At 45.2% G+C, this 19,364-nt stretch overlaps 1 protein-coding gene across 3 annotated transcripts; it reads left to right on the top strand.

The window, feature by feature from the left end:
* Positions 1-1,226: 1,226 nt before the first annotated feature.
* On the top strand, positions 1,227-18,883 carry API5 (apoptosis inhibitor 5). Of its 3 annotated transcripts, none has more exons than XR_012850593.1 (15): positions 1,227-1,409; positions 4,183-4,344; positions 4,737-4,830; positions 6,146-6,211; positions 6,937-7,088; positions 8,103-8,309; positions 8,605-8,709; positions 8,844-8,933; positions 9,886-10,067; positions 10,340-10,433; positions 11,424-11,480; positions 12,250-12,326; positions 13,981-14,120; positions 15,142-15,639; positions 18,694-18,883. XR_012850593.1 is itself a non-coding variant. In XM_075838062.1 (14 exons), exons 1-14 carry the CDS (start codon positions 1,341-1,343, stop codon positions 15,219-15,221), a joined length of 1,575 nt encoding a protein of 524 aa, XP_075694177.1. In that variant the 5' UTR covers positions 1,227-1,340; the 3' UTR covers positions 15,222-18,883. The 3 variants fall into 3 exon arrangements, 1 of the variants encoding a protein (XP_075694177.1); XR_012850592.1 differs by having other exon boundaries at positions 15,731-18,883; XM_075838062.1 differs by having other exon boundaries at positions 15,142-18,883.
* Positions 18,884-19,364: the final 481 nt, after the last annotated feature.

Below are 19,364 nucleotides of genomic sequence, written 5' to 3'. Positions count from 1 at the left end.
ACCCCAAGAGATAGTGATGGCAGATTCTATGTCAGCATGTAAAAAAAGGCGAGATGCTTATTTATTGACGAATGGCATTCATGGTTATAATTCATCAAGCAGTGAACGACGGGTAATTTATTGAGAAAGGCTGAACTTTATGGACCTGTGTCTTTTTTCAACCTATATAACTATGGGCATCAAAGGGGTTGTCCGAAATGTAGAGATTTCTGCTAAATTGCAGAAACCTGTAGTAGATACAGTCGTAATCCGGCCAAAAACAATTATCACCAATCCACTGGATAGGTTATTAATAGATCAGTTGGGGTCTGGCTGCTGGTGGTGGTCCCCTCTCCTCTCCGTGTCCGACCCGGCCCCACTGTTTCAGTCATTCCCCTAGAATTTGAATAGAGCAGCAACGTGCGTGCTCGACCGTCGCTCCCTTCAATCTCCTCCTTGTGCGTTCATGCGATTATGATATCGTTCTCTTTGTGGGGGTCCTAGCGGTGGGACACCCACCGATCATCATTTATCACCCATCCAATAGATATGCTTATGGCTGGAATACCCCGTTAATAGGAGACGGAGAAACAACACAACATCGCTAAGGACGCAATGAATACACAGGGCCAACAAGTACCGGAGATGAGCGCCAATGTGGCAGCAGACGGCGGAGATAAGTATATTAGAAAGTTTACAGGTTGCTGCCATTTGCGATAAATCTTGGGCATTAAAATTCGTAACATCCACAGCACAGCGTAACCACCGGCGATGGCGCGTCACATCTTCGCGTCCACGATGTACAGGTCGTTCCTTCACCATTTCCAGCAGTAACTGGTGACGGACATTTGGATGGCAGAAGTTGGCATGGAACTGGCACCAGGAAAGGTGGTTGGCGTTTGCCCAGTTGCGGACTCTTTGCCTGCGGAACTTCTCCTGTACAGCAATAAAATCACTAGTGACAATGCCAGCAAACAGGAACGATAAGGCAGCGATAGTCCATACACAGGCCACAAAAAATAGAAACAAACTGAATGGTGAAATAGCTCTGTAAACAGGATGCAGCAGCACAAAACGTGGGTTTGATGTTTGATCGCCCGATTTGAGTCGACAGGGAATCGCGCATCGGCACTTCTAATCACGTGTCTCCTGATGTTCAGCCTGCGGGGTGTAATTCCGGCAGGAGCCGCTGAGCGCCGCTGTGGTGAGGTGTAGTTTCGACAGGGGCCGCTGGGTGCCGCTGTAGTTTTGCAGTGTGAACGCTGCGAGCTCGTCTTTCCCGCTTCGCCTCTAGTGCAGTTGGTTTCCCTACGCACACACTGAGGAGATCGCCGTCGCCCAGAACATCATCAGATCCAGACATGCCGACCGTGGAGGAGCTGTACCGTAACTATGGAATCCTGGCCGATGCCACGGACGACGTGAGCCAGGTAAGAGCCGAAACCCGGGCCTTCACTGCTCAACCCCGGCAGCATCTAGGCCTTTCCAGCGGCTACAGTCAATTTTCTCTCTTCCTTTAGTGCCCGGGCCTCCCCTCACCCCTCCTCTCTGCATCCGAGCCTCTTCCTCTCCTCTCGATGTCCGTGCCTCCCTCCCCTACTCGGGGCCTGGGTGCCCCCCTCTTTTCTCTTTGGGGCCTGGGCGCCCCCCTTTCTTTTTGGTGCCTCCCCCTTTTCGGTACTCTGGGCCCCCCCCCCCTTCTGTGGATCACAGAATGATGGTTAAAACAATAGCTTCCATCCATCACAACTCCCATCAGGCGCACTGTGTGGTCGCTGATCTTGTGTATAAAACATCTCCGGCAGTGTTGGGGCTCGTGCACACATTGCAGGATTTCTGCGTATTTTCCGTCCAGAATTGCGGTCGGAAAATACGCAGCAGAATACAGTAGCGGTAAAGTGGGTGAGATTTAACAAATCTCCTCCGCACGCTGCGTAAAATTTCCGACCAGAAATTGACCTGCGACGCGTATTTTTCAGACCGCAGCATGTCGATTCCTGCTGCGGAAAGTGACTGAATTGTTGCGTTTTTCAGAGGAGACGTCGCCATCTCCCAACGTGAAGAAAAACGCAGCAAAATCCGCACCGTTTTCTGCAGCAGTTCCGTTGTGTGGACGAGCCTTTAGGGCGCAGTCACACTCGGCAGGTTTTGCTGTAAATGTCTGCACCTGCTGAGGAAACCGCCGCGTTCACGTGCAGAACGGACTTCCAGTTGCAGAAGTTTCAACAAAAAGAATCGGGAGCGTGTGAGTTTAACAGAAATCTTTTCGGAAATTCATCAGCATTTACAGTCGCAACGAAATTGGATGAGATTTTACAAGTCTCCGGCCGCGCTGCGGGAATAGCGGAGATGCTACGTGTTCTGTCCCCAGACTGGAAGGGGGGCCTAAATGTCTTCACTAAAATACGCAAGTTGCGGCCGTGCAAGATATTGTAGCGCCTTTCCACCACTTCCAATGAAGCCAAACAAAGTAGAGGCGATGCACTGTAATGAAGTAAAAAAAATGGCGGGTGCCGGCCTCGGGGGTATAGACCGAAACTACTCCAGTCCTCATTTCACAGTCCAAGGAAAGAGGCGGCCCTCTAAGGCGTCGTTCACATCTGAGCTTTCCGTCGGAACGGGAACCTGACTCGCACAAACGGAAGCCAAAAGTTTCCAAAACCGTTGATTTCAATGGTGACGGATCCGGTGCCAATGGTTTCCGTTTGTCTCTGTTGTGCAAGGGTTCAGTCAAAACGACGGATTCCTTCCACAACGGAAACCATTGGCATCGGATCCTTTACCATTGAAATCAATGGTGATGGAAACCTTTGTTTCCGTTTGCGTGTCGGGGTCCCGTTCCGTCGGACCCTAGCGCAGATGTAAACGAAGCCTTAATCAAAACATTTATTCACCCGGTGTACCAGCGACGATAATGCCTTCAATGTGAAGGTGAAACTTTGCTTGTACGCCGGGTGAATAAATGTTTTCTTTTTGTACTGATTTGGAGCGCTACCTCTTTCCTGGGACTGTGAATGTAAACAACGAAGAGGCTGCGGAGCTCATACAAGCGCTGCGGACAGTCGGACCCCCACAGATCTAATATTGTTTGACCCATCCAATTTTAATAACCCGGATAACCCCCTTTAAAATGGTTTTCTCCACGATTAACATTAATGGCACAACCAATGGATGCGCCGTAAGGGACCGTCTACATGCTGCGTTTTTTCCGGGCGCCATTTCGAACAGAAAATAAGCAGTAGAATGCAGTAGCCACAGAGTGGGTGAGATTGAACAAATCTCGCCCACACGCAGTGTAAAAATTCCGAGCAGAACTTTACCTGCGGTGCGTATTTTCCAGACCGTGGCATGTCCATTCCTGCTGCGGAAAGTGACTGAATTGCTGCATTTTTCAGGTCAGATGTCACCATCGCACAACATTGTGAAAAACGCAGCAAAATACTTGCTGCAGCGGAATGTCTGCGTTTTTCTATGGAATTGCTGTGTGGACAAACCTTCATGTATAGATCTGTCACTCCTACACCAGAGACCTACCAGAAGAATTCAGCTATTTGTCCAGCGCTCTACAAGCTCCAAAAGTATCATGTCCCTGTACTATGGCGCTGGCATGAGCCATTGTGTTTTGGAAACCTAGTCCCCCTCTCCCTCCCCCCGCATGATGTCCAGATGCCCTAATATTACATATGGACTGGGGTTGTCTTTGAAACAACCTACTAAATGGGTTTCCCCTTAAAGAATATCAACACTTTCATCAATCTTTTAAAATGTCAGAGACACATCAAAAGTTTGGATCGGTGGGATTCCGGTTGCTGAGACCCCCACATTCGCTGAAACGAAGGAGCAGAAAATGAGCACCCTGCACCTTCGCCTGTGATGTGTGCTCCCTGTCAAGCTGGAGACGGCTCAAATCGATGTTGTATGAGTGCCGTCTTCACCCTGACCAGGAGCGCTGATCACAGCCAGTTTCAGCGAATGTGGGGGCCTCCGCACCCGTACCCCCATCGATCCATTTTGATGTCTCTATTGCTGCTCGCAGTCCTGGCGTCCACACTTGATCTAGCAGTGTCTGGACTCGCTCAGTGGTCGGCCCTGGTGCTGGTACTGCAGCTGTATTTGGTTTTATCTCACTCTTAGTTTGTCTTTTTGTTCTGTGCAGTTTGTGGAGTAACGACGTTCATTTCTTTTCTGCGTTTTTGTTCACAGCACAAAGCTGCGTATCAAGTTATTTTAGATGGTGTCAAAGGAGGAGGAAAAGAGAAGAGATTGGCGGCTCAGTTTATCCCCAAATTCTTTAAACATTTTCCAGAACTTTCTGACGCTGCGCTGAATGCCCAGCTGGACTTGTGCGAAGATGAGGATGTTTCGGTATGGCGTGCTCTCCAGTGTTTTTTTTTTTTATTTCATTTTTTTTATATAAAATAGTGTTATAGTAGTAAAGTTCTGCAACTTTCTTAAAATACTTTCAATTTCATACCATCTTCTAAATCTGTGCTTGGTTTCAGTGAATGGAAACCTACTTGTTTACACTGCGAGCACTGATATGAGCTGTGCAGCAGTGTCATTATGCATGATCAGGGCAGCTGTTCAGCCACTGCATATAAACGGTTCCATTCACTAACTGCAAGCAGAGATCTGGACGAGAATTGATTAAGCTTCATTTCCAATACAATAGTAAATGCCTAAGGTTTTAACGGGCTGCTTCATATCCAGGCACTATAGTTTAGTAGCAGAGCTTTTATTTTCTTTTTGTCTTTTAGATCCGTCGTCAAGCCATTAAAGAACTGTCCCAGTTTGCCACAGGAGAAAACCTCCCCCGTGTGGCCGACATTCTCACCCAGCTTTTGCAGTCAGGTGCGGTATAATTTTGTTTATTTCGAAGGTGTACATGGCTGTCAGACACGCAGGATCCGCTGTCACTGAACCCGTTAGATCCGTTGACCTGACGGACTCCGATCTCAGCGCTTGATAGAGCTGCTCTGTATATAGGAAACAAAACAGATGTATCTCAAAGTAAAAATTATTTTTAATAAAAACGAATTAGAAAGTTGCACCAATCACAGATACACATTTAAAAAAAAAAAAAGATTTCAAAGGCAGCATCGCCCTTAAGCTCTTTACACGTTCTAGATAATGGAGTGTTATAATTGTCATTGGAAAATCCATCTGGGAGAGCACAAGGGTACAGTATTTCCCAAACTATGGCCCTTTTCAGTCTACGTCCGTCTATAGTGTTTATTCAAAATGTTGAACTTTGGATTTCTGCTGTTTAAAAACGTGTTCCCTTAGAAGCCCTGTGTTGGTAGTTTTGCGTTGACTAAAAAAAACGGAGCCAAAAACGGCATCAGAACTGTGTGTGGCCTTCACATGCTGCGTACTGGCGGTATGAGGTTTATTCACGGAGGGAGCTGCGCATGCGTTTGTACATGAATGCTGCTGCGCCAGCGCTGGTCGGCAAGATCTCCGTCTGTGGACACATTTTATGAAGCCGTGTAAATGAAACAATATTTAAGGGTTCAGTAAAATTAGCATATGAATGTTAAAGGAGTACTCCAGCCATTAACACTTCCCACCAACCATGGTGATGGGTGATGTTAAATAAGGGGGGGGGGGGGGGGGTCCAACTAAAGCTATACTACTAGTTTCTAAAAAGGTGCTCTATCCCCACCAGCACAGCTGTATGAAGGGGTACAACAGTGGCCGATCATGCAGATTTTACTCTTAGGCCGCGTTCCCACGGAACAGATACGCTGCGCAAAAACCATGCAGCGTAGCCAACCTGGAACCCGCAGTACATTCCGTCTGAAAACCGCACCACATTGGCCAATTCAATGGGGGAAAACCTGCAACGGAAAATCAGTAAAAACGCCGCATAAATTGGCATGCTGCAGATTTAAATTGCGCACTGCAGCTCATTTTATTAACGTTTACGCTGCATTTTTTTTCCGCAGTGGGCATGAGATTTTCTGAATCTCATCCACTGTGATGCGGAATGTCCACAGAATTCTGTTGCGGACGTTCCGCAGCGTTTACGCTACGTGGGAACCTGGCCTTAATGAGTGTCTCCTGTGCAAAAATCTTTGCGCCCAATGAATGAAATGGTGGCTGGTAGTCACAGAGGAGGCTTCGTTCTTATTCATTTACGTTTTATTTTTTTTTTGCTTTTCAGATGATTCTGCGGAGTTCAATCTGGTGAACAATGCTCTGCTGAGCATATTCAAAATGGATGCCAAAGGTAATTGCTGACGAGACGTCCTCCCTGCAGTCCTTTAACTACATTGTAGGGTAGGGGTATATCGTGTGTCCATATGTTTTCATCTGATCAGTTATGAATAAACTACTAAATTAGCAATGGATTATGTTCTGCATGTCTGGACGGAAACCTGTAGATCTTCCTCCCATAGATGACAATTTCAAATGAGTGTATTTGCTGGAGTATTAGGCTATGTTCACACGGGGTATTTTGCCGAGTTTTTTGACGCGGAAACCGCGTCGCAAAACTCGGCAAAAACGGCCCGAGAACACCTCCCATTGATTTCAATGGGAGGCGTCTTTTTCCCGCGAGCAGTAAAACTGCCTCGCGGGAAAAAGAAGCGACATGCCCTATCTTCGGGCGCTTCCGCCTCTGACCTCCCATTGACTTCAATGGGAGGCAGAGAAAGCGTATTTCGCGCTGTTTTATGCCCGCGGCTCTCAATGGCCGCGGGCGAAAAACGGCGCGAAAATCGCCGCAATAATCGGCGTGCAGGGAGAGGAAAATCTGCCTCAAAGTTCCAAACGGAATTTTGAGGCAGATATTCCTCCCCCAAAATACTCCGTGTGAACATAGCCTTATAGTAAAGTATATGAGTTATAGGACCGGATAAGCATGTGGTGCTTTATAGGTTCAGCAAACTTTTACTTTTGTCCTTTTGAGTTCAGCCATCATACATATGAATAAGTTTCTTCTGACGTACTCAGGCACATTGGGAGGTTTGTTCAGCCAGATCCTTCAAGGAGAAGATATAGTCCGTGAGCGAGCCATTAAATTCCTCTCCTCCAAGCTGAGAACGCTTCCTGAAGACGTTATGACAAAGGAGGTCGAGGATCTCATATTCTCTGAATCCAAGAAGGTAACTATACGTTCCCCAATAATAAAGGGTTTATCCCGGGATAGACCTCGCTGGGATATATCACCACTGTCTGTTTTGAGACAACCCATTTAAGGGCTTATTCAGACGAACGTGATATACGTCCGTGCAACGCGTGTGTTTTTCCCGCGCCTCGCACGGACCTATATTAGTCTATGGGGCCGTGCGGACTGTCAGTGAGTGCGCTGCGTAAAATTCACGACATGTCCGTTCTTTGTGCGTTTTTCGCGCATCACGCACCCATTGAAGTCAATGGGTGCGTGAAAATCATGCGCACCACACGGAAGCACTTCCGTGGGACGCGCGTGATTCGCGCAACAGCAGTAAAACTATGAATGTAAACAGGAAAGCACCACGTGCTTTTCTGTTTACAAACATCCAAAAGGAGTGTCCTAATAATGGCGGCTGCGCGAAAAGAACGCAGCCGCGCCCCATATGATCATGACACACGGAGCTGTTAAGTGCCTTTTGCGCATGCAAAACGCAGCGTTTTTTGCGTGCGCAAAACGCACACGCTCGTGTGAATCCGGCTTAAAGGGTAACTAAACGTTCAACAAACTTCTGACATGTCCTAGTGACACGTCAGAGGTTTTAGTTGCTGGGGGTCTGAGCACTGAGACCCCCACCGATGGCTAAAGCTGCTTGCTTTCTGTTTGGCTCTTCTCACAAAGCCGAGCAGTTGGTGTACGGACTAAATAGAAAATCTATTAGCCCGCACACCGCTACGTCGGCTTTCTGGGAAAAGCCGAACATAAAGGAAGTGGCTCACACGAGCACTTCTGCCACTTTGTTTTAGCAATCGGTGGGGGTCTCCGTGCTCAGACCCTCAGGGATCAAAACTTCTGACGTTACTGTGACATGTCAGAAGTTTGAACGTTTAGTTACCCTTTTAAGCTAGAAGTGTCTACCCTGTGACAGGTTTTTGTCTGATAAGTGACTGTGTGACTTGGGTATTTAAAGCAAATACGAGCGTTGACTAACTTTTATGTCTCTTAGGTTCTGTATGACGTGACGGGAGAAGAATTCGTCCTTTTCATGAAAATCCTTTCTGCGTTGAAAAACCTGCAGACCGTCAGCGGCAGACAGCAGCTGGTAGATTTAGTGTCTGAGCAGGCAGGACTGCAGCAAACACTGAACCCAGCAGACCCCGACTCTGTGGACCGCCTGCTCCAGTGTATGCGCCAGGCAGTGCCACTGTTTTCAGTAAGTGTCCAGTGTGTCTGCTCCGTTCATGTAGAAATATACCAAGGAAAACATCTACGTGGAGTTGGTATGTGTTCTCCCTTTTGCGTGGGTTTCTTCCGGGTACTCCGGTTTCCTCCCGCACCCCCAAAACATACATTTAGATTGTGAGCTGCAATGGGGACCGTGGGAAAAAAACAAAACCTGTGCAGCGCTGCGGAATATTTGGTGCTATAGAAGTAGTGAAAATAAATGTGACAAATTGTATTTGCACTATGAGAACAATATTTAAATTAGAATTGCTTTCCGTTTGCAGAAAAATGTCCACTCAACAAAATTTGTGACCTATTTCGGCGAGCACGTTCTTCCCATCCTGAGTACCCTGACCAGCCCAGGTGAGGGCATTGATGTCCAGTTAGAGGTAGGTGGTGAATTGGAGTCTGGATTTGGTGTTTAAACACAAACCAGCAAAAAGAAATGCCACGGTCACATGTCTAATTTGCAGCGAACGTGCACCCCTTGTCATTTTAGATGTTTTTTTTTTATTTTTTGCAGATATTGAAACTGTTGGCTGAGATGAGCTCCTTCTGTGGTGACATGGACAAATTGGAATCAAACCTAAACAAGCTTTTTGATAAGTTGCTGGTATGTAGCTGCAATCATCTTGACGTATTAAGAATTTCCTTGGTTTTACAGAGGCCAAAATGGAACAATACATTTTTCCATATAAATTTTTTTCTTCTTAAAGGGGTTTTCGGCTACTGCTCCATTCATTTCTAAGGGGCTGCCTCAGATAGCGCTCCGCACCCCCATAGAAATGAATGGAGCAGTTGCCGAGCATGTGCAGTACCACTCCATTCATATGGGGCCACCAGGAACGGCAAGGTAAGCCTGTTCTAGTGATCGGCTGGGGTCCCAGCAGTCGGGCCCCCACCAATCAAATATTTATCACCTGCCCTGTGGTTAGAAGATAAGAATTGATTGTTTGAAAACCCCTTTAATGACGTCCGTAGGGATGTTACACGGCTGGGCCAATTGCTGCCCAATCACAAAAAACAGTGGGGCCGTGGTGCTTTCATATAACTACAATCTGGGTGCCCCCTAGAGATTGGACCCTCACAAAACATATATTGTAAGTTAAAGCCAGAGAAAGTGTTCTGTCCAGAGGTTAAATAAACAGACCCCTAAATAAATGTACTTTTCTGTAAGGCCGGGTTCCCATGTATCGTAAATGCTGCAGAATTTCCACAACGGATTTCGGGGGGGAAATTCATCAGCGTTAACAGTAGCAGAAAGGGATAGATTTGAACAAATCTCATGCAAACACTGCAGAAAATCTGCAGCATGTCAATTTATGCTGCGCAGACAAGTGGGATGCATCGCCATGACAGTGGCCTGGGGTAAATATACTTCCACCCCGAAAACCTCCACCACAATTTTATTGCGGTTTTTCAGGCGGAATTCGCTGGTCCTAGGTCGGATGTGCTGCGTACTCTTACACTGCATATCCAACCCTTGTGAACTCCGCCTGATAGATGGGACTTCAAATCTAACTGTTGTCATTCACTCATTGCCCCTTTTTATTATTTAATGACAGGAATACATGCCTCTTCCTCCGGAAGAAGTAGAAAATGGGGAGAACTCTGCAAATGAAGAGCCAAAACTACAGTTCAGTTACGTCGAATGTTTACTCTTCAGTTTCCATCAGCTTGGGAGGAAAATGCCAGACTTTCTGATTGACAAAGTCGATGCAGAGAAACTGAAAGATTTCAAAATCCGGTAAGCAGTGAATAACAAGATGTCGGCATGTATAATATCAAAGGGGTTTTCTAGAAAATCATGACTGCTTTCTTGAAGAAACAGCAAAACCCCAGTCCATGGGTTGTGTGATATTGCAGCTCAGCCTCTATTGTAGTGAAGCAATACCACACACAACCTGCGGACAGGGGTGACACTGTTTTTTGGAAGACGGCAGCCATGTTTTTCTAATCCTGGACGACTGCTTTAAAATAGGCCTTTCACCTGGCTACATCTTGATGTTTGCTTTCTAGGCTTCAGTATTTCGCCAGAGGACTCCAGGTCTACATTAGACAGCTCCGCTTGGCTCTACAGGGAAAAACTGGTGATTCACTAAAAACAGAAGAGGTAACTTTAGATTGCATTTCCTCATCTACTATAGTGTTCATTTTAATATATGGTAAATAACAGTCTAACTTGTTGCCGGTTTAAGACAACCCTGGACGTGTCCCGTTATTGCTCAGACAAACGCTACATAGAGCTCTGCTCTGGCCCTGCAGGATTTGGGACATCACATGGATGACCCACAGGTGCTGTGTAAGGCGTCTTTTGTACAGAGGATATGGGGTCATTCCAGCTACTTCCTTGGGGACAGCAACTGATTGTGTTGGTCTCCGAAGAGGAACCTGCAGTAATACGCTTGTTTTTGGGGAAGGGGTGACCCTTTATTTTTGTCTGCTTAAAGGGTAACTAAACGTTTGACAAACTTCTGACGTCATAGTGACATTTCAGAAGTTTTGATTGACGGGGGTCTCAATGCTCAGACCCCCACTAATCGCTCAAACAAAGCCGCAGAAGCGCTCAGCCGCTTCGTGTTGGGCTTTTTCCGGAAAGTCGATGTATCGAAGTACAGACTCAGACTTTCTATTGAGCCCGTACTCTGATGCATTGATTTCTGGAAAAAGACGAACAGACACAAAGTGGCTGAGCGCTCACACGAGTGCTTCTGCCGCTTCGTATTAGCGATTGGTGGGGGTCTCAGTGCTCGGACCCCCACCAAGCAAAACTTCTGACATGTCACTATTACTTGTCAGTTTGTCAAACGTTTGCCCTAGGTTTGGTTGTCTATAGTAAACTTTAAGTTCTGATCTTCTGGATCACTAGTCTTGAGTCACTTTTGCTCATGTTGGCTTCCTTGTCAGCCGCCTTTTTGATTTTTGTAACTTAACAAAATATAACACATGGTCCCAACATTCCGGGTTTGAGGCGTATTTTCCCGTATTTGACATAAAATACAAGATACTAATGTTTTAGGAATACTTCACGTTTTTGTGCTGTCTTATTTAAAATTCCCAACCCTCTCCTCATAAATATCACAATTTTTTTTTCTCCTTGCAGAACAAAATCAAAGTGGTAGCCTTAAAAATAACAAACAATATTAATGTTTTGATCAAGGTAAGTTTTTATTATGGGGATTTTTTTTCTTTTTTGTGGGGCTACATGGACAATTAAGACTTTACTGTTCAGGGTTTGTACGCTGCCCTAAATAAGGGCAAGGGCTGCATAGTCTGGGGACAGGTCTGCTTTACTATTAGATCAAACGGTCCAAAAAAAAATATTGTGCTTTTGGCTAAGGCCTCATGCACACGACCGTAGCTGTGTGCACGCTCTGATTACAGCACGGACGGCCCGAGGAAAGTCATCTGTGAGCCGTCCGCAATTTCAGACCATGCACTCACAAGATGTGCATTGACTTCAAGGGGCCCGGGCCACAATGACATGTCCTATATTTTTTTTGAGGTCTGGGCTCCGGGCAGTGCACGGGTTGTGTAAACCCCGGTCGTGTGCATTGGCCCATAAGATAATGTGCCCTATACTATCCGCAATTGCGGATAGTATGCGGACGCAAATGCATGGTGCCTAACCAAGACTATTAGAAAATACAAAGGAATGGTAGTTATGAATCTGCTGTATTCATGAGGAAAGCCCTTCTCCTGCCCCTCTCACGGTCTCCTGGGCTGTCGTGTATACATGTAGGTGTGCCATGTGGCCATATAGTAGAGGGCCTGTTCCCATGCTGACCTTCTGTATTCATGAAATGCTTGTGAAACTGACGAGAAAAAAAAGCCATTGGAAATTTGCTAGAATCTTTTCTGGATCTCATTTCATCCCATATGCTTCATATCTGAGCTGTGTCACATGTATTGTGTTTGTTCAATTTTAGGATCTGTTTCATAATCCTCCATCCTACAAGAGCACGGTGACGCTGTCGTGGAAACCAGTCCAGAAAACAGAGGTTGGGTGAGTACGACGGAGATTGTTTTATCCTTTACTGCGCTTTGTATCTATGGCTATGAATTGTGCACCTCCTCTTTGCTACATGAAGTTTTATGGGTGAACGGCTTTATCTCCCTTTCATTTTATTGTGGCACGTGCGCTTTATTGCTTTTAAAGGGGTTATCCCATGTCCAAAAGAGATGACCGATGGACAGATAAATGGTATAGGCCATCACATTCTGATCGGTGGGGGTTTGATCTCTGGGACCCTGAGAATGAAGGTGCTAACCCCACCATTCAGAAAGTGATCTGTGGAGAGGTCAGGACCTAGGTCTTCTGCTGTGCTCGTGACCAAACGTGCACCACTCCAATAGATCCGAAAGCGATGGCGTATCCTAGCGATGACAATACCCCTTTAAGAATTCCACTTGTCCTTCTCTTTGTTGCTACTTGTACTGAATGTGATAATGCCTTAAATAGCAGCATAGGATATTTTTAAGGCATTTTTATGTTCACACTGAGTTTTTTACAGGCAAAAAAATCTGCCACAAAATTCCTTCAGCATTTTTGAGGCAGATTTTGACCTGCCGGCACTTTCTTTGCTGCGTTTTCCGACCGCGGCCATTGAGCGTCACAGGCAAAAAAAAGTTGTGAAAAACGCTTTCTCTGCGTCCCATTGATTTCAATGGGGCATCCGAGACGGAACTGCGGGAAGAAAGAGCATGTCGCTTCTTTTCCCGCGGGTTTTTGGGATTTTTTTTCCCCTCGTGGGCAAAAAAAACCCTCCCATTAAAAACAGTTGGAGGCAATTTTGGACATTTTTGGGCTTTGTTTCCGAGTCAAAAACGGCGCCAAAAAACAGTGTGAACTAGTCCTAAAGGTCACAATAGACCGGCAGCTGATATGCGCCTTTAGCTCAGAAATGACATTATTTTTTACATTCCTAAAAAAGAATCTCTCAAAAATAGGATAGCTTAGGCTGTGTTCACATCAGTCTGTGTTGCGCTGAGGGTTTCTGTCTGAGGTTTCCGTCGGGTTAACCCCTGAGTGGAAAGGCAAACGGAAACCTGTGCTTCCGTTTCGTTGTGACTGAATCGACTGCGCTATTGGTTTAGTCAAGAACGGAACCCTGTCACAACGGTGACAGATGGAAACCATTAGCTAGGGTTTTTGTCACCATTGATGCCCATGGTGGGGGAAACAGAAGCTGAGGTTTCCGTTTGCCTTTCCGCTGAAGGGTAAAACCGACGGAAGCCTTCAACAAAAGGGCAACGATTATGTGAACAGGCCCTAAATCACGTCTGACGTGGGGGCTTTCAGTTGCCAGTACTGGTGTCAATCTGGAAATGAAATCTTTACAGAGGCCGTCGCCTTGTACGGATGATGTAAGAGGTTTGTCTTTTGCATATCATGTTCCAAAGGTTGTACCAGAAGCAAAAGTGAGTGTTCGCATCCCATGATAACCGGCTTCCATAGAAATAGTATATATGTCATTGGCCTCAGTGTTTGCTCTGTGGTGGCTGCAAACCATGGGTTGTAATGATAGAAAAATAGACATGCAAGTATGGCTGTCCATGGGTTTACTCCTGTATGTGTTTTTTTTATTAACTAGTTTGCAACAGAATCTTTAGATTGTATGACCTGTGCGATATATTTACAATATTTTATACCTTTTCAGGCAAAAGAGGTCAAGTGAAGACACTTCATCATCTAGTTCGCCTCCCAAAAAGCCTATTGCAGGACCAAAGAGGGATTCCAGACAGATCTATAACCCTCCTAGTGGAAAATACAGCGGAAGCTTGGGAAATCTCTCTTATGGTGAGCATCCGTTGTGAAAGTATAGTTGTGTTCTAGCACTTAGAGGAATCCTAGTCGAAATAAAACTGTGCCCGTGAGTCTGGACAGGGTGCAGCTGTCTAATACAACCTGATCCTGCCCTGATTTTGTGCTAGGGTTGCATGATGCATCGAAATATCAATACTATTTTGATGTTGGGCACCCTTCAGTACCGTGAATTCAGCGGCTGCACAGCTTAGTATTGTAATACATGAATTTTGTGACTATCATGATGTGATGCGGTCGGAGCTGCACTGATGATTGGCGATGCCGTCCCTGGAGACAACGTGTTAAGCGCACTGCACCGCTTCCCCATATTCTGTCTTCAGTGCCTGCCGCTCATTAGTGCATCACATCATGCTGATCGTGCTGGCAAAGCAAGTTTGCACGCGCGATCCAGAGCAGGGCAATGGCAGTAATACGCAGCCGCAGCACCGCTCTAACGGCGGATATCAGAAACTCTGCTCTCCGCCTCAATCAAAGCTGACCGCTGCATTCAAGGGGGGGACCCTGTGAAGTGATCGAGGGACATACTATATATGGACATAGAGTCCAGGGTCCATTGAAAGACCCCAGGACTGTCTGACCATATTTCCTGGTAGGGCATACTTAGGTATGTCCTAACAACTGTCTGTACTTTCCGTACACAGGCTAATGTACTGGCATATCTGATATATACCAATGCATTAAAGTTTTAAAAATAGAAAAGTAAATTGAATATAAAAAAATCTGTAAAAAAAAGAAAAATGCACACATGCAGATTTTTCACAATAAATAAACATTATAAAAAAAAGTCTCAATACATAAAATAACATACACATATTTGGTAGAGGCGCGACCTTAATACGCTGCACAACAAATTGATTGCCTCATTCGTGATGTGTACGCCTTAAAAATAAAAACTGCCCTTCAATGTTGTAGATGAATCTTGCGAAAGCCTCAAAATGCCCCTATAGAAAATATCGTGGGATCTTCCTAACCCTTTCTCGTTTGTATCATGCAGAACAGAGAGGAGGATTCCGAGGCGGCCGGGGAAGAGGTTGGGGAGGACGTGGAAACCGCAGTCGAGGCCGAGTTTACTGACGTGGACCTGTAGTGAGGCTGGACTGCTGATCGCCTGCCAATGGCAACAGACTTTTTAACATGAAAGCGTTCTTTCTACCTTTGTATGTACCTACCGTTTTTTTTGTATTCAGACATTGCTGCAGCTTCATTGACCATCCACAAGTCAGACATTGCTGCACGTCCAGGATCCTGAACTGCACCCATGTAGGACGATGTGCAGCTATTCTAATACTCCAGTTACAAAATATCAGATCACAAGTCTAGAATATACGCCGCGCTTCTAAGACACGAGTTCACCAAACTCCAAGGGCGCAGAAATCCTTTTAATCTGAAGTGGAGTGACGGCTTTCATTTCTGAGCCCATAGTTAACGTTTTTGGTTCATTGTCCAGTTTAAGCCTTCATCACAAGGACCCGCATGGCTGTGAGTGTATAAGGTACAGTTAGCGCCTCCCTCCAGCTCTTTTTAGTTTGATCCAATTAAATTTTTTTATTTTTTATAATTTAATTTATTCTTTTACTTAACAGCTGCGGCACTACAGCAGGTCCCCCCCCGAGCAACTGTTGGGCTTACTGTATCCAGTTTCTTCTCCTTCCTACTTGTAAAATCTTTTCATAAGTGTAATGGCCCGGTGCGTTTTTGTCTTTGAGTGAAGAAAAAAAATTATTTTGGGGTTTGACACTTGCAGTTTATTTTCTCTGCAATGGCTTAAATAGAACATGACACGTAAACTAATGTACAAGTTTATCCAGCAACATAAACCTCTTCAAACATTCCCATATTGAAATGTCTCCATCCTAAGTTATTGCCAGCTTTTATCTTATGAGCATTAAAATGTCTTCACTGCAAGGTAGAAATTCCTAAACAATTATTTCTGCCACGGTTTTACCGATCGCTTACCCTTCCATGCCAGTAAACATCAGGGAAGTTGTTGGTTTCCAGCTGCCAAGCAAAAGTGCAGACCATGGCTCCTCCGCTGCATGTAGGGTATAGGAATACGTTTGTTAGTGAACTCCGTGACGCTACTCGCCTTAGTTAAGTTCGGGGTTCCTGGTTGACAGCGATACTTTAAAGGGTAACTAAACTTTTAGACCTTTGACGTGTCATAGAAGACATTTCAGAAGTTTTGATCGATGTTTGGTCCGAACACGGGGATCCCCACCGGGTGCTAAAACGGGTGAGTGCGGTGCCGCTTCATTTCTGACAGGCTTTTCTCAGAAAGCCGAACCATCGTAGTACGGATTCAGTAGAAAGTCTGAGTCCGTACGCCACTGGCTTGACTATTCGAGGGAAGCTGATCAGAAACGAAGCGGGACAGCACTTTTGCAGCGCTGTTTTAGCGATCTGTTGGGTTCTCAGTGCTCGGACCCTCCACCGATCAAAACTTCTGACATGTCAAAAGTTTTTTAAAAGTTTAGTTAACCTTAAAAATATAAGCAGTCGCTAGATAGAACAGGCTGATTTTTACATTCGTTCATCTGTACGACGACTTTTCGAAGCAGAACTAGTGGGTATATTGTGCCAATTAGGGGGTGTGCGCCCCCATCTGGATGGAGACAACTCCTATTTTGTGAAGTTATCTTAATAAGCAAATTAAAGGGCACCCTGCTGCTAGAATATCAGCTGATATAGTCAGGAGAAGCTCCTTGTAGTGTCCATTCTAACTCATGTGGTTAGGGGACCTCTATTGACTCAAGAAATGTTTACATTTTAATACCACATTGCTTTTAGGTCCTATGTTCTGTGCTGATCAATTTCTAAATATATATATATTTATTTTTTTTTCTATAGCTTTTAGTACTTACCATTTTTCTCATACAGCGCACCAAAACCCCAGCATAGACTTAGGGCTACATACATTTCTGGATGCCTGCAGATGCCACTAGGGGGAGCTCATGAGCTTACTGTGTACTGTTTTAATATGGAGTTAGATTTATACACAGTATTGCACTAAACTCCCCCTAGTGGTGACTACAGGGACACAGAAATGTATCGTGCAGTTCTAGTCTTTGCAGGGAATTTGGAGATCTGTATCAGCAAAACCAATGTCAAGATATGTTAAGAAATTAATTAGAACAGAAACTTGGAGATAAAATAAAAAATACAATAGTATTCAAGGCCGCACATTTGAAGAGAAGTTCAGCGTGTGCCCTCTGTACATTTATAACGCTAAGGTGGCCCTCAGATTTGAAGGGCCCACTTAAGGCTCTATTTTATTTTTTTTAACCACCTTATTGACTTTGATATGGAACCATACGTGTCTAATAAATGTACAGTGGCTTGTGCTGGGCCGAGGCTATATAAGCTTCACTATATGCACCAATATCTGCAGCTTCCTGATCAATTTACATTTCTTTGTATTTTTGCCCCGAGATGCTGGAAATGATTCCCCAATAACCAGCACAGATAGAAAGAAAAGATAAAACGACATTCTTCCAAGTATTTAGATAACCAGAGGCTTCTGTATCCGCTTTAGACAGCACTCTGGTCAGACCTGTTATAAGCCCGTTCACACGTCCATGTTTTTTGGGTGGTATTTGCCAAATATGACAAATGACCCGTCTTTTCTGGGCAAAAATATGGAACATCAAGAAATCTGCACCCGACGCTCCATCGCAGGACAATGGCTTGTGTTATTGCCTCTTCATCTATATTAGGCTTTGTTCACACTGCGTTTGTGAACTGCGCTCGGCTTATGCAAATGTAACGCGGGAACATAATGTGTGTGTATGTATATATATATATACCCTATTAACCCAGTGTATGCCTAAAGTGTGTGGATGTTCTTTTTACAATTGAAGCTTATTGGCAACGAGTGTCCTACATGGCGACCCACCATCTGAGATGTCGGGAAACCCTCAGACAGAAGGCAATAAGTGTGAACAGGGCCTTAGTAAATGGTCTCAATCAGGACGTTTAGTTGAGCTCTTGCTGGTAATAGACCCTTACCCTTTTAATGTCCACTTTTTGGACCAGAGATCCAGTCACTTGGAGAGGGGGGGGCGTCAACTTTAATTTATTCTATAATAGTAAGTTGTGTATAGTGTGCTGGCACTAATGGCTTCCAGAATAACTTCTGCCAGCTCTTATTGGATTCCTGGGTATCACGTGGGCCATGCACTTCGTTTTAAAGGGGTCGTCCAGGATTAGAAAAAAAACATGGCGGCTTTCTTCTAGAAACCACTCCACACCTGTCCCTGGGTTGTCTGGTATTGCATCTCCGCTCCATTCGTATCAATGGAGCTGCAATACCAGACATAACCATTAGACAGGTGTGGCGCTGTTTCTGGAAGAAAGCTACCATGTATTTTTCTAATCCTGGACAACTTTGTTTACGCCGCTGCAGCAATTACGTGTTCTCAACATGTGACTGCAGCAACCAATCACTGGCCAGTGGTGATGTCAACCTCACGGACGACTTCGTGGTTTTTGTTATTTTATCCCATATTCCGTTTATTTCTGATTTTTTTTTTTTTTTTTTTTCTTCCAGCCAAAGGCTCAATACAGAATTCCTATGTTTTGTCTTTCGCGCCTCTTTAATCTCCTGGAATTGTATGATGTCGATGTTGATCTGCAGTTTGTGTTTTTGCTCTGCAGCATTGGAGTGTTAGGTTTATTTTTTTTCCTTTTTATCTGTAACTGATTCCATGCGCTGGAATAAACGTTGTTTTCTAAGGTGTCATGCCTCTCCGCGTGCTTCTTATGTTCCTCACATGAATTTACGGAGCGATATCCATGTATCCCAGCAGCCAGGTAATAGATGTACCTAGAAATGTACTACCATCTTATGTTATATCACTAGGATGTGCCATAATGTTATGATCGGTTGGGGTCCAACCTTTGGCACCCCTGCCGGTTATTAGAATGAAGGTCCCAGGTCCTTTTGGCTTATTCCCTGCTGCGCTGGGAGAATCTTAAGTCTTCCCACAAATACATGTCCACAGGATTGGGGATATACGTGTGATCGCTGGGGGTCTGTCCACCAGGATACCCAGCGATGAGTATTGGGGGACCGAAAGTCACCCAAAGTGCTCCATGTGAATGGCCCGCATGCTTGACTAACCCTCCATTTGTATTCATGGAGTTTGAGACGGCAGTCCCGGAAATCCCATAGAAATGAATTGAGCGCTGGTCGAGCATGCACACCGGCGCTCTGTTTTC

The sequence above is a fragment of the Rhinoderma darwinii genome, chromosome 9, assembly GCF_050947455.1.
Source record: "Rhinoderma darwinii isolate aRhiDar2 chromosome 9, aRhiDar2.hap1, whole genome shotgun sequence".
NCBI lineage: Eukaryota > Metazoa > Chordata > Amphibia > Anura > Rhinodermatidae > Rhinoderma > Rhinoderma darwinii.
The sequence above is the reverse complement of the archived record's forward strand: the minus strand, read 5'-3'. Positions and strand labels throughout refer to the sequence as shown.